Raw genomic sequence first — 16,105 nt, forward strand, 5'->3', positions numbered from 1 at the left:
TCATTTGAAGCCAGATGATTTATGTTAATGAAGGAAACTTACCGTTGCCAGTTCATCGAACTTCCCAAAGAGTTCATTCAGCAACTTGACCAGTTCCTGAGCAGTGCACTGAGAAGCTAAGCTGGTGAATCCCACAATGTCTGCAAACAGGATGCTGGAGGAAAAAACAAGAAGACATTTTATTCCTCCCTTGTTGTTTTAGACAAACTAAAGTACTTGCTGTTTAAATACAAAAATGTCAAAAGAGGATGTGGATAGATAGAGCATTGTGCTACTGTGCTGTGTTTTCCGTCCTTGCAGCTAAACACACAGATCACTTTGAAGCAAGAGTAATTGGCTAACAGTGATCAGCAATGAAGCAAACAGCAAGTACTATAATCCAATCCCTGATAAGTGAAGGTGTCTTTTAGGCCAGCCACTAAATCAATTACGGAGCTGAATTGCCTGCTGCTGGCTAACTGAAGTAGTGCACGAAGTAGGTGTTGAAAACCACTTAGCCCCTCATTCATTTGCTCAGAGGCAGCCCAGATGGCAGCAAAACAAGGTGTTATGGATCTTATTGACTCGGTGGAAACTCACTGCTCTCAGTGGAGCATGCATCAAAGCTTGAGTGGGATTTAGCTTAATCATGATAATTGACTCTCGAGTTCTGAGACACCTCATCCAGAAAAAATTACAGGAAAGTACTTTGCATCATCCATGTAAGGTTGACATGCTGGCTCGACTCTGCTGCAGGCGCATTTCATATTTCCTTTGTGTTCTTTATGCGGAACAGATTTCAGGTGGCGGAGCAAATCTGGGGTCCTGATGCCTATTTGGACATTAACGTCAACTGCATAATTGAAGATAACTACCTTCTTATCAATGTGTAAATTTTTATGAAGTAAACTATTAGAAACAAACAGCACTGAAAAATATTAATGTTCAATGGTATAGTTCTGTGCTTTGTAATAAATAATTTCGAGCAAGTTCTGGTTTTGTTGCACATGTGACAATCTACTGTATTCACCACATGTGTAGACTAAAGAGTAGAAAGAGTTAAAACCTTGTGTGCTCTGGATTATATTTTATTGATTCATAAAACTTCTGCTTTTTGTGATCCATTGTTGTACCCCCACTATTGTTAGAGTTGTTAATAAGATGGTTTTTAGAAATTTTCTCATCCAAACACATCAGAATCATTGTGAAGCACGATTTCAGATTCATCCAAATAAATGGTGCCATACTCTTTTAATTCTTCCTCAGAGATTACAGTAACTGCTGCATTTTTATGTAGAAGACTTTTTTTTCTCTTCCTGCATCGTGACTATGTCAACCAAGCTCTTTTTGCTGCTTGGTGCAGTTGCTCTGGAGCCTGATGTATGCAAAGCTGGGATCACGACCGTCGCTCAGCTGAAGAGCTCTGTTGTATAATATTTCACTGGATGTTTTCCATGCTACAGGTCATACTGATGTGTGGTTGATGAGTCGAGAGTAGCAGGGTTGGCCAAGTGCATGTGTGATTAAATGTTCTCAGAAAAACATCAAAGGAACCCTGATCATGGGTGCAACCCCCCGCATAGCTACATAAAGAATATTTTTTCCTACTTTTTTTTTAAAGCCCTGTTCTGATGTGTGTGCTTGCAGCAGAGCCCTGGAGGCAAGTAGGAGCTGACTTGCTGGAAGAAATAACGGGGTATGTGGCGGCGTGCCAGAGTGGTGGCGAGGCTGCTCGCTCCCATGTTGTGATCGCAGAGGAGATGTACACTCAGAACTAAAATGATACAGGCAGACAGACAAGAGTTGAGGACTCCCTCTTGACTGAAGTGCTGTTGATATGCTACCTAACACTCAACTCCTACACTAAGCAGCACTAATGCACCTCTCCTTTTCTCTTTACCGCCTCACTGGAATGAAATCAGCTCAGAGTCGGGTCAGGTTCTCACACTCTATGTCAACTGTGAATTAAAGTGAGCACTAAAAAGCTAATTAAAAATACAGGGAAAGACCAGTATTTATTGTATGCCTCAGGTAATGCTTATTTTACTTTCTCTGGTCTTTTGCCCAATTATGACAGACAGGCAGTTAAAATAAAGTCGACTGGTTGCACAAATTTAGCTTTTTTGAACATTTTCCTGTGAAAATCTTTAAAGATAAAAATGAAATAAGAAAATCTGACAGACCTGCCTGCCTACCTACCAACCTACCTACCTACCTACCTGCATGCATGCATACATACATACATACATACATACATACATACATACATACATACATACATACATACATACATACATACATACATACATACATACATACATACATACATACATACATACATACATACATACATACATACATACATACATACATAATTTAACCTATAGTATTTTTCCTGGTTTCTTATTTAACCCTAAATTATGTACCATGAATTAAATTAACTTTTTTTATTTTTTCAGTTTTTTTTATTGTTCCAGTTTAATATTATTTAATCAATATAAAGAAAAGCTCAAGTAAACTGTTAAAAAAATCCCACAATTACGATAACTTTCATGCCCAGGAAGAGTGGATGTCAGATTCTAACTGACTCAAACGCTACGTGCTAATACTTCGAAATGATAAAGTATAAGCATATTTCTAAAAGTCACCATAGTTTAATTACTCTCCTTCAATCTTTAAAGACAACTGTTTTGTTCCCTTTGAGGGAAAACATAAACTTCTTTCTCTGCAGCTCATGTTTTTTGGTAACGAAACACGTAGTCTGTCATTCTATAACTTTTTGTTCTGGTACTGAACTTACCCCCCTCAGGGGAAACATCTGTTTATATCTTTACCAGTTAGTCTCTAACTGTTTCTGCCTGCTGGTGGTTGCTTAGCTCAATGATTCTTACATTCCACTGAGATGCACATAAAAATCAGCTTTGGCATTATGTTTGACAGCCAGGAAGATGAAGCAGAAACTAAAGCAGGAAGAACTGTCAGAAACTTCAAATTTAAGAGACATGACTACTCTTCTTACAACTGTTGTTAAGTAAGTCTATGTAAATACTTGGTCTGATTTCCTCTCTGATTGGTAAACTGCAATGCCACACCTGAAATGAAAACACTCCTTGTGCATACCTCCTGAGTTGTCATGACATCCCCATACCTGACATTGTCATGGCGCTGGATGTAGATCTTGTGAAAAATTCTCTCTGGTGGCTTCAGGAAGTCCTCCTTCATCTCCATGGCAACATTTCTGGGCAGCAGGCTCATTAGTAGACGCTCCTGAAGAGGGAGGAGGCGAAGGCAGAGAGAAGGCAGTGTTAGGACTTTTGACTGCATTAAACAAAGTCACCAAGACTTGTCTCTTTCTCGCTGAAGATGTGAGGATTTTATTTTTAGAAATGTAGAAAAAACAATTGTTAAACACTGAACTCTTGAGGAACAGTTTCAGCATAGTTGCAGTATACAATGTAATCCCCATCTGTGACGCTTTGTCAGTGAATTCACTTTAAAAAATTTTAATTAAGAAACTTAATGTTTTTTTCTAAATATGCATTATCTATATAATATTACTTAAAATTACTTAGCTGGGACATTTTTTTCTATAAAATTAATGATGAAACAATTATATTCTGTGCTTGTTTAAACAGAATAAATGAAATAGAAAATAAAAATAATTAGATAAATATATATAAGTAAATAATCACAAATTCTGCAAATGGCAAGAAGTCCAAAACTATGCTCTGCAGGCAGACAACTAAATAAGTTATAATACAAAACAAGATTAAGATATGACAATAGGCAACTAATAATGTACTTAAGAGACAGTGAGCAGTGAAAGAAGTTGTGGCATTTGGGGACTGCTGCTGGAGATGTCAGAGTTAAACAAATGTCCGCTCCACAATAACAGGAATATTTTTGCAAAATGCACAATTCAAGAGCAAATATCAAACTTCATAAAGTAATTTCTTGGTGCTAAATGAGTGCAAATCTGACTTTATGCATGCTTTTCATTTTAAAACTCAACACAGAGGCAGAATTTACTCATAAAATAAGGCAGCAGAGCAAATGCAATCTCTCTCCACTGACAAAGTTTGTCCACATTTAAGTAATTCATTATGCATGCATGCCAGGGAATGCCCAACAGTATTTATGTGTTGTTATGTAAATTACACCCAGAACAAATAGCTTCAAGTTCTCGGAGATGAGAGGTGCTTTAATTAAACAAACTGTGCAAAAAACAAAAAAATATATAAATAATTAAGACTGCTGGTTATTTAGGAGCAGTAAACTTACAAAAAAGATCTACTGTGGTGTTTGTGCAAATCTTTTTTTATCAACATTTCTAAACTGTGTTTAAAATCATGATGTTCTCTCTATAAGTTAACAATGCAGAATATGGAACATTGTAACCCTGCCAATTAACCTGCCTTACATGTTATGGTTAATTCTGTAAAGGGATCCGCATGCATTGTCAAATTTAGAGGCACACTTACAAGTTGTGGAGAAGAAACCAGAGAATTAAAAGATAAACATTTTTTTATTCGTCAATTAAAAGAAAAGGCATTTATTTTATGTGTTTATGTTTATATGTTGCATTTTTTTAGTTGTTTTATTTTTAGAAAGGCTGCTGGAGTGCTCAGGGAGAACCCACGCACACATGGGGAGAACATGTGCGAGTGGGTACAAAGTTAAAAACCAGAAACATGTTTTTATGTATTTATTTGATCTTTTCACAACATCTGCTGGAGGACACCTGTGACCACCTGGTAAAAAAATTTACTGACTCCAGATGGATACAGTTGAACGCTTTCTCCAAGCTTTCTCATTATGTACTCAGCACATTGTTTCCACCTTTATTAAAGGTGGAGATTAAAAAGCTAAAACATTTCACAAGAACAAATCACAGGCGCTGATGACATTCTCCAACACAGACAAACCAACATGTCATGAAGAGGCAGAAGTGATTTTATGAGCAGAGTAGATTGTGCGAGCTATCATGTAACTTTGTATTTTGAAGGATTAAAGAAAGTCATGGTTTCTGTGGTTTAAAGCAGTGTTTGTGCCACTTATTTTTACATGTTATCCAACGGTTTACTGCTTAGGGGTGCGCTTACTGTCTCAGCTCAAAACGCCCCTTGGCCTATTCAACAGCCAAGTTACGATTTTCACAGTTTAAACCAGACCCTCACGCACATTCCTCCAGTACAATACACCTGATAAGTTTCCAACAAGTTATACAGACAAACCAGACTTCTGAAAAGTAAATACATCAAGTTAAATGTTAACTGACTTAATATTAGATTAGATTAGATTCATTGACTAATTCTGAGCAAAGGAGCCAAAAATACACTCAGTCTTCATCTATTGCCTCTTTTTTTATTTCCAAAAGATTTGAGTTACAGCACCATGAAGCATACTTCAAATTCTCACAGGATGTCAAATGATTGTAAATGCACTATGAATCATCTCGCAGCTGTGCTGAATAGCTTTGGAGAGGGAAGGCCATATTTCCATTCACAAAAAAAGTAAGAGATGTTAAGTAGCAGCCGTCAAACCTGCTGAAGTTAAAACCAGTTTAGCTTATTGCAGGCATTTCATTAAGTGTGAAAATTATGAAAGCAGAAACGTAAAGCCGTGACCATTTGCATGAAATATTAAGTCATTTGTTTTATTAATCTCTTCCACTTTTATTGCCTGACACTTTTATAATTGCCTGTTAATATTTAAAAATTCCCTCATCTCTTTCCACTTTATTTCACTAAGACTGTGTGAGACGGGAATTATTAATGAACCAAAATCATCACACTTTTTTTTTCCCTATAGGTTTGTATGTATGAGTGTTTATCTAATCCTTGCTTCTAAAATCGCTGAAGTTGTTTGTTGTGTAACCTATACACAATACACAACAAACAACTGAAATGTTTAAATAAATCATTAAAAGCCCAACAAAAATATATGCCATTTGTGCAATGCTGCTGATGACCAGCACTGGGCGTCACTGTAGCTCTTCTATTTATTGTAACAAATTTTGAGAGGTTCACAAAGATTTTTTTTTTTCTAGGAAGCATAAATGAAATAGAAAATACAGAAAGTTGAAGATAGAAATAAAACTAAGGACAAAAATGCAAGATGAAAACCACAACAGAGTAATGCATGGAATTATAAACTGTTGTCAGAAGTGGAGAATCTGATTTGCACTACTCTGTATGGTGGCTTGGTGAAAATAATGCCTGCATGAATAACTTTGTAAAATGTCAGCCAAAAGTCCTCGGGCTAGTCCAGTGAGCTGTGGTCATGTTTGTTTTCATGCAGAACTCTAATCAGTCAAGCTAATTGATTTGCAGCCAGTCGAATAATGAAACTAAATTAGATTCCCCCCTTATATCTGATTCTGAACTGTGTGCTGAAGCAGCAGTGCAACCAAACCCAAATTCAGAGAGTGATCCCTGGATCATGCTATAATTATTGTGCTTTGGATGAATTTTCCACAATCTATTCCTGCTTTGCAACTACCTAGTTGCTATAAAATGGATAAAATATTGTTTTTCTTGCTTAGGACAGACTAATACGTTGTTAAAATAATGTCAACTCACATCCCCTGTTACCATATTCAGCCTCTTTATTCATTTAGTTCTGCTCTTGCACTGTTTCAAACAGTGCCCGACAAAAGTATCCATCAAAGCTATCATTACCCCTTAAACTCTTACACACAATGTCATGTAATATCTATAAATCTCTATGTATTTTATGTGATAGATAGCATAAAGTAGTGCCTAACCAAAAGAAAGAAAGAAAGTGAGAGGTGGTTTTACTTTTACTTTTACTCATATAATCTCATTTCAATCAGACTGCCTCTGTTGGAAAGACAATGAAAAGTCATAGATTCCTCCTTTCTTGATTTAATGAATGAAGAGGAAGTTTTAAATCGCTTCCCATTTCAGAAAATTGAACAAGAGAGCCGGTTTTCCACACAGGTTTACTGAATATAGCCTTTTCTTGTTCGGGAATCAATAAGAACTGTGGATCCTGCTCAAACACACACCCTAAGCGATAAACATAGCCGTGTTTCACGCCACTTGATGGGGGATCATCAACTCTGAGACCTGTGCTCATGAACACCACAGCAGAGGTTTGCTGGCAGATCCTGATCAGATGTCTGTGTGTTTCTCTTTCCTAAATAAACCATGCCCTTTACTAGAGTAGGGAGGCCATGGAAGCAATCTGCTTGTATAATTGCCTGTCAGAAGGGAGCCTGTTACTGCTGGGGAAAAACACAGCATATCTTCTCCTAATCTACAAAGAACAGGTGCAAAGTGTACAAGCATTGTGTCAAACAAAGGGAGGATGTGCGTTCAGGCGTATTGAACACATTAAATAATTAAATTTCTCTTTAACGATTAAAGGATGAGATGGGTGTGGCTCAGAAAAAGAGAATTTCTGTGGGTTAAACTTGCCTGATTGTTGCTTAGTTAAATCCCTCCATGTAGGTGTGCGTGGAGGGGGAGGAACGTGTGGCACTGCAGCTTGTGCCTCAGTAATTGTTCTTTCCTTAAATAGCTGCTGTCATAGTTACTGCATGCCTGTGGGCAGGTTGTTGGAATAGGCTGGCACCTGAATGCTTTAAAAAAAAAAAAAAAACTTCTGAAGAAGCTGTGAAGTTTGAAGTTCACTCCTCACCTGCTTCTCATTTTCGTCCTCCAGCCGCAAACGCTCCTCGATGCAGTTGCGCGCCTGCAGGAAGACCTTCCTCTGGGTACGCTCGGTCAGAATCCTCACAAACACCCCCGACAGGTTCACACTGGTGAAGAGCACGGCGTTAGCCGCCAGCTGCAGACAAACAAGAGCAGACATGCCTGATGAAGCTGCACCCATCTGCACATGTAAGCCTCTGTGTGCAGCCAGCAGTCCCCAGTAGAACAATGTAGAGCTGGACAGAGAGCAGAGTTACAGCACTGAAGACCAAACACCGTACAGACGAATGGCAAGAAGGCAAAATGCATCTCTAATCAACACCTAATGTGTTACTTTGTATGTTTAATTCTGAACAAAATAGATTTTAGAGATTAAAGTAATATACTAATACAAAACAGACTTAAGAATCAAGCAGATGCATCTGAATAAATCAGAATATCATGGAAGTTATTTTTCAATTGTTTCAAAGAGTACAGTTTCTCACATAGACATTTTGTCTTGGCAGAGTACAAAATATAAAGACTGTTCTATTGCTCAGTGCTGCAAAGCCTCCTTTTAGATAAAAATTTATTTTAACCTTCAGTTGTAGATAAAAGTTCCAGAATGGAGAGGCACGGATTCCAAGTAGTTTGTAGTGTGAAGTCTCCACAGTCTGATGACTTGGGTATCAATGTCATCTGTTGGTGTCGGTTCACTATATTTATATATTTCAGAGTTCACACAGGTGTCAACCAAGATAATTCAAAGCACATTATGCTTTCATCTGCTGACAAACTTTAGGGTAGGACTGCCAAAGGTACCAGCATCTCCTTTTCCAACAATAGTGTCACCCTGCTTGTCTGGCTAGCAAATTGGCCCAACTTAAACCACCACAGATGCTCAAAAGAAATAAACAAATACATTTTGTTATTACACAATGTTGTAATAACAGCTACAAACCATAACCATTCAAGTTAACAGCAATGAATGCTTAAGAAATGTCATTGCAATATTACTCTGTGAAATTATGCAAAAATATCAATTTTACTCTTTGAATTGAAATTCTGAAAAGATACAACTTTTTCAAAGATATTGAAATTTATTGAGATGCACCTGCAATAACAAAATAAAAAAATTACTTAAAAAATAGATGCATTCAAATTTGGGTAAAAAAAAAGACCCTACTTAGTTTCCTAAATCTTCAAATGACGGGCCCAATGTCATCCCAGTTGGTAGCACAGTGTGCCTAACTCCAGCTCAAACTACTGTAAACCCTTTTAAAGTGGTCTTAATGAATGTTTTTTCCAGGCTTCCTAAAAAAGCTTTGGCTGATTTTTCACTTATTTCTTCCTATCAGAGCATATCAGCTTATTATGCAGTGTGTTCTTAGAAAACAAGACATGCAGTGAAAAAGCAGTCAAAGTCTGAAAGAACTTCATTAGCATTGGAAAACTAGTAAAAAAGAATTCTTTAAAATAGTTGCAAGGCAAAAAAATGACTACTTGGAAGATAAATATAGAAAATTAGACAGACTTGGCAGTATCCATTATCACCAATGAAGAGGGGGGATGGATAATGTACATTTCAAGTACTGGATGTGACATGTACGCTTGTATCATGCTTTTGTTTTTTCCTCCAGTGACAAAAACATGCATCTGTATTGTAGCACAGAGGCATATGTGCCAGGAACAACCTGTACTATAGTGAACACAAATACACGGAAGAAAAGGATCAGTCTGTTCTTAGAATTTATTTTTTATTTCTTAAATTTTTTTTACATTAGATAGGTGGTGGACTTTTATATCAAGAAGAAATCGTGTTTCAATTATTTTCTGGGTTTCTCAAAGATTGCAATTAAGATTACAAAAAACACCTAAAGGGATTAATTTGAGATAATTAGCAAGCCTCAGATACATTTTATGTAGGCAAAATGACTCAGGTCAAATGTCCTCCATGTTTATAGTTACCAGCCATAAACAGATGTGCAACGAAATTTCGTTATGTATACACCCTGTGCATACAAAATGACAATAAAGTCTGTCTAAGTCTAAGTCAGAATACAACGACTGGTAACAATTGTTATATTGCTGGTGTTCAACCATTCCTGAGACAGAGTCAACATCAAGCTACTTGGGCTTCTCATATGAATGGGAATATTCTATTTCATTTGGAAATCAAGGTCCTAGAGTCATGATTCATGTTCTTTGTCATGTCCATGCTGTGTTTAGCCACTCATTCAGCTCACCTGTCTCACCTGGGTCTCGCCCTACTTAAACACCTCTCATCTTCTGCCCCCTTCCCAGATTATCGACCGGCCCCGAGTCAGTAGAGATCCACCATTTTCTTCCAAGCCCTCAGTGTATTTTCTGCCCACGGATTTATCCCTTCTGCCAAGCCCTTTATGGATCCCATCTGTTTCAGAATCCTGGACCTCGACCCAAGCTGTGCCTCACGACCACCAAGTATTGCCTGCCCCGCCTGCTAAGTTTTGCTCTCTGTTCTCTACATTGTTCTACTGGGGACTGCTGGCTGCACCCACAGGCTTACAGTGAATGATCTCAGTTTGATAATTGTCCAAGTCCCTGGATGTTGCTTTTCAGACCTCTGTGGAGCTCTTCTTTGATTCATCGCACTCACAAAAGATTTTTCAATCTGGTTACCTGCACCTCCCTGTCATCAAACGCTCAGTTTTTCTGCTCCACCCTTCCACTGCTCTAGAAGCCTAACATTTCAAACAAACCCCTGCTTTATCTGTGCATCGCCAGCTTTCTCCCCTGTCTGCTCGGAGCTGTTTAATGACCTCATTCTGAGCAGCAACCAGAATTTGAAACTAAAATGAAACTTGTTTGTTCCTGTTGAGTAGTTGTGTGTGTTTGAATTTCCGGTTCCCCACTGAGTGTCCTTACACCTAGAAGGACACTCAGTGGGGAAGACAGAGTGGGGAGGCACAGAATCCAAAATTCTTGAGATCCAGCATGAAGTTTTCACAGTCCCTGATGTTACGGAAAACCATGGCATAAAGGCCAAAGTAAATGCAGCCATTTCCCAGGAAAGTCTTGGTACAGTGTGTGTGCGTGTGTGGGAGGGTGTGTGTGTGTGTGTGTATGTGATGGGGGGGGGGGGGGGTTCCCATCATATGTGATCATTTTCTCTTTCTGCAGTACCTACTGACTGCAAAATTCATTCTTGAATGGCCATTGTATCACTATGCTTGATTCACCAGCACACTCACTGAACCAAAACCCTAAAGTGAACATCATGGTGTGGAAAATAACAGACCTCAGAACAATGTGGAAGAGCTGGAAACGCTAAAAAGAGAGAGAAAAAAAACCCGCCTCACTAAACCCTTAGACTGATTACTCATATGCCTCTATGTACTGGCGCACAAGGAGCTCTGATAAAGTACATGCATCACAAAGTATTTTAAGCATGCCACGAGTTTCACTTCCTCAATGCAATTGCTGGGGAAAAAAGTTTTCAATTACGTTGTAATTATAGTGATGCAGCTGTAGATTTCAATGCTCACAAAAGCAAACGGTGCTGCAAGACCACAGCAATGTGCATCTCAGAAATAAAGCTCAGCAGCTGTGTCTGAATCCCGATTCAGCACCGACTGCCGGACAGCTCCTTTTCCGCTTCATCTACTGCGGAAAAACAGACATCTTCTCGTCCTGGGGCGAAAATCGATGCACAGTGTTTTATTAACCTTTGCTTCTCCGGGGAAAGTTGGATGCGTAAACATACTGCCTGTTAAATAATCGCGCGACGCAAAGTAAATCCCTTCCACAGGTTAAAGATACTTGGAATGAAGTTGAACAAAGAAACTCGGACTCAGAGCTCGTATGTTATCCTGCATCAGATTAGTTTCAGATTACCCAAACTGTGGGGTGTGGGTGCATTCTGGTGCATGTGCAGCACTCACCGGTCTCCACAGCTTCTGTTTCATCCCCGTCACGGACGTCGCTATTACTATGAAGTGGGATGCAGACAGCATCACCCCGAACAGCACCGCCAGCAGCGTCCGTACGGGAAGCAGCACGTAAGCCACCAGGGTGACCAGCATAAGCTGCCACACGCCTTGCTCCGGGGTTGCGGCGCTCATCGTTTCCGGCGTGCCGAGTGCCAGCGGGAACGGACAGCAGAGCAGCGCGAAGGTGAAGCTGAACAGCAGGGCCAGCTTGGCGATCTGCTGCAGCTGCGTCACCTGCAGGTACTTGACGTTGGTGACGATGAAGAGCGACAGGAACACCACGCAGTGCACCGGGTTGGAGCCCTTGGACAAGGTGAGCCGGGGACTGGACAGCAGCTCCACCAGAGACAGCGACGACGCGGCCACGATGAGCACCGCCAGAGCCTTGAGGGTGGCGGTCTGCTCCAGCTTCAGGTTGTAGTTCTGGAAGAGAGCTTCCAGCTCCTGGCTATTGAACTCGTCCTCGCAGGCGATGGCTCCAAGCGGCGCGCCGGGTGGACAGCGACCCTTTCTCCGCCGCGTCTTAACTCTTTCGAACGGCATCTCCTCCATGGTCCTGCCATTCATGAAGCTGAGGTGGGAGGGAGTAGAAGGGGGGTTGGCGCACGACCCCTCAACTTTTCGGCTGCTCCCCCCCTCTGGAGAAAGAAGCTGGCACCCTCTCCCGGGTCATGGATGATGGATGTCGGGCTCGGAGTCAGAGGAGGAGAGGGTGGCTATGGCGCGTCGCGCGCGCTCTATCCACAGGTTGATGGTTGTTGATGTGCAACCCGACTACTGTGCCACTCTCCCTCTCTCTCTCCCTGTTTCTCTCTCTCCCTCTCCCTCTTTATTTCTCTCGGCGCGCACAGACCACCTGCCTTGCCTCAGATGGGGCTGAGGCAAGGCGCTCCAAGTTAACTTAAATCAGATTTAATTACCAAAACACTTCTCCAAAAGAGCAAAGCAAAATATTCTCCTTCACAAAAATTGTTTAAGAAGCACATTTTATTATCTTCCTCCTTTAAAGCATAATATTTCGTCTCCCTTGTTGCTCTTTGATTTGCTTCAGTGAAGGGTCAGTGGTTGGATGAAGACAGCAGCAGCGCTGGTGATTTCCCCTCTCAGTGTCTGCAGTCATAGCTGATGTAGTCCCCGGCTAAAAATAGACCAGCTGCACCGGTGGATGGTCCAATATAGCAACAATTTGGTCTTTCCCACATCTCTCTAGCCCTCCTTCCCCCCAAACACAGTCAGACATTTCACTGCAGAGTAAAATCCTTCTAGCAAATAAAGAATTAACGGAAACAACCCCAGCGGAGGTTGAGCCCAGAGGGAGGTTTGAATGATAAGAAAAAAAAAAACAGCGCATGTATGAATGATGACGTGCATCCCAAAATGTGCTGCTCCGTTATGGTGGAGGGTACGTTTTGCATATTTGAAATTACGCAACCTTGCTCTTAGCATTTCACTGTAGTGTGCCCTGTTGATATGTGAGAGTTAAATTAATTTCCCCCGTCATAGATAAACGCGGCAAAATCTGAACCTTAGTGTGAAATGGTACTGATACATAGTTGAAACATGATTCCAGATTGATGAGTAACTCTCTTACTCCTTACACAAAGAGTAAGGGAGTAAAATGACTCCTTACACAAGCATTTATTGATCCACATATTTATCTGTGCTTCCACCTCTTAACGATCAGCCACAATCTCCAGCATACACAAAGCTTTTTTAATTTGTGTTTGTGCTCCTTTTATCACCATATTAGACCTCGGAGCTTATGTAAGGTCAGATTCTCCAGTATTTAGTTCAAGCTTGTTCTCAAACAGTTCACAATTACCTGTACCACTAAAAACATCAATCATCCTGCATGGATATGTATTCCCTTTGTCAAGTGGAAACTTCTAATATATATATATATATATATATATATATATATATATATATATATCTATATATATATATATATATATATATATATATATATATATATATATACAAAAAAAAACAAAACCAAATACCTCCAATCTAATAAGACAAGTCCTGAGAAGCCAGCTCAATGGCAAGAACAAGATCCGTGCAATAAACAGCTATGCCCTACCAGTAATCAGGTACCCTGCAGGAATAATTAGCTGGCCAAAGGAGGAGATACAGGCCACAGATGTTAAGACCCGGAAACTACTAACAATGCACGGAGGGTTCCACCCCAAATCCAGCACACTGAGACTCTACACGAACCGCAAAGAAGGAGGCAGAGGACTAGTGAGTGTGAGAACCACTATCCAAGACGAGACATCCAAGATCCATAGATACATCAGGGACAAAGCCTCAACAGACAATGTGCTCAGTGAATGTCTCAAACAATGGGGAACAGAACCTGAGGTGCCGGAGGAACCATCATGGGAGGACAAGCCCTGCATGGGATGTACCACCGCAACAACAAGTGGCTGACATCAGAAAGTCCTACCAATGGCTGGAAAAAGCTGGACTGAAGGACAGCACAGAGGCCTCATCATGGCCGCCCAGGAACAGGCCCTAAACACCAGAGCAATTGAGGCCCAGATCTACCACACCAGACAAGACCCAAGGTGTAGGTTGTGCAAGGAGGCCCCTGAGACAGTCCAACACATAACAGCAGGGTGCAAGATACTGGCAGGGAAAGAATACATGGAACGACACAACCAAGTGGCAGGCATAGTGTACAGAAACATCTGTGCAGAATATGGACTGGAACCCCCAAGATCAAAGTGGGAAACACCCCCGAAGGTAGTGGAGAATGACCGAGCTAAGATCCTGTGGGACTTCCAGATCCAGACAGACAAAATGGTGAGGGCGAACCAACCAGACATAGTCGTGGTGGATAAACAACAGAGGAAAGCCGTCGTGGTGGATGTGGCAATACCAAGTGACTGCAACATCAGGAAAAAGGAGCATGAAAAACTAGAGAAATACCAGGGCCTAAGGGAGGAACTGGAGAGGGCCTGGAAGGTGAAGACCACAGTGGTGCCTGTGGTCATCGGGACCCTCGGGGCAGTCACCCCAAACTGGAACAGTGGCTACAACAGATCCCAGGAACAACATCAGACATCTCAGTCCAGAAATGTGCAGTCCTAGGCACAGCCAAGATACTGCGCAGAACCCTCAAGCTCCCAGGCCTCTGGTAGAGGACCCGAGCTAAGAGGAAGAAGAATCACCACCCGCGGTGGGTGAGAAGGGAATTATTATATATATATATATATATATATATATAAGAATTAACGGAATTCCTTTTATAGCCTTTGCACCATAAAGATGCAGCATATTCCTCCATCAGCACATACTTTTTTGTGTCTTCAACCATCAGATCAGACAAAAAGGCAATCAAAGCTTTTAAAAATCAATGAACCCCTCATCTTTAGAAGACAGATGTAGTGGTTTTGATGGTCACACTATTGACCTTGTTTACCTTTGCACATGTGGGTTAGATTGCTTGGATGTCTGAAGAAATCAATGAGCCACCTCATCGATGCTTCAAGTCAGTAGATGCGAGGCACTCTGGGACTGTTAAAACGAAATATCTCTTCATGCAATTACTATAGTGAACACAACTCTATTACTATCTGGTCAATATCCAATATTTTTTCCTCGCTTTCAATCATTATGAAGTGGACTTAAAAAATCAATAGAATAGAGACAATTTGACATCTACCTGAGTGGAGCTAATTACATTTAACTACCCATTTTGAACTAATTTGAAACGTATGAAAATGTCAAAATTTTACCACAAATGCATAGTATTTCAGTTATGCTGACTCAATTGCTATATAATAAGCCTTTTTATGCTCAACAGCTTCAGGCGTAAAAGTTGGATCAAATGTTCATGGTAAAATGTATTACTGTCAAGTTATACATTTTACACTGAAGGTAAGTACAAGAAGCCAAAGTCCTACTAATGCTAAAAGGCAAATTAAACTGGGATGAAACTAGACACCAATCAAACAATTAAGACATTCAGTTGAAGAAATGGAAATGAGGCCGCAGACTTTGTTTTACACCTCAAGAGATCATCCTGAAGAATTAACTAATGAAGTTTCATGCAACAAATTTAACAATGTACTGCCTAGCATTGACTATGTAGATTCCAGATTTGAACAAGTCCATAATTACAAAAGAAAAAGCACAAGACTTGCTTTTATTCATCAGCATTCTGGAATGCCGCCTGGGGAAACTGTTGGCAACAAAACCCCAAAATGCTCCATTCTTGATTAGCGATTCTCATCTTCCTTCGGTGCTCCATCTTGGATTCATCTATTGAACTCGATTTGTCTGATTGAACTTCAATCAATCAGGGAACAAAAGGAAGAGTTGTGAACTCTGATTTTCTGCGCTATTTTGTAATAGTAGTCTGCCTGAAGTTTTAGCGATGATAGCAGAGGAAATGAAAAAGGTCTTTTAGTCTGCATTGGCCATGCGTTCAAAAATTGACTTAACATTGACAGCCATCTCGTTCAGCTTGGCACTTCTGTTGTCGTGGTG

At 40.4% G+C, this 16,105-nt stretch overlaps 1 protein-coding gene across 1 annotated transcript in view; it reads right to left on the reverse strand.

Annotated features, from left to right (window-relative positions):
* The window catches only part of LOC122838016 (adenylate cyclase type 1-like), a 42,128-nt gene extending 28,770 nt beyond the window's left edge, over positions 1-13,358 (reverse strand). Inside the window, exons 1-4 of the mRNA XM_044128281.1 lie at positions 11,561-13,358; positions 7,645-7,794; positions 3,128-3,246; positions 43-154 (exon numbers count right to left, since the gene is read on the reverse strand). Of these exons, the coding sequence (XP_043984216.1) occupies positions 43-154; positions 3,128-3,246; positions 7,645-7,794; positions 11,561-12,175 (996 nt within the window). The 5' untranslated portion in view covers positions 12,176-13,358. The remainder of the gene's footprint in view (positions 1-42; positions 155-3,127; positions 3,247-7,644; positions 7,795-11,560) is intronic.
* Positions 13,359-16,105: the final 2,747 nt, after the last annotated feature.

The sequence above is a fragment of the Gambusia affinis genome, linkage group LG10 (genome assembly GCF_019740435.1).
Source record: "Gambusia affinis linkage group LG10, SWU_Gaff_1.0, whole genome shotgun sequence".
NCBI lineage: Eukaryota > Metazoa > Chordata > Actinopteri > Cyprinodontiformes > Poeciliidae > Gambusia > Gambusia affinis.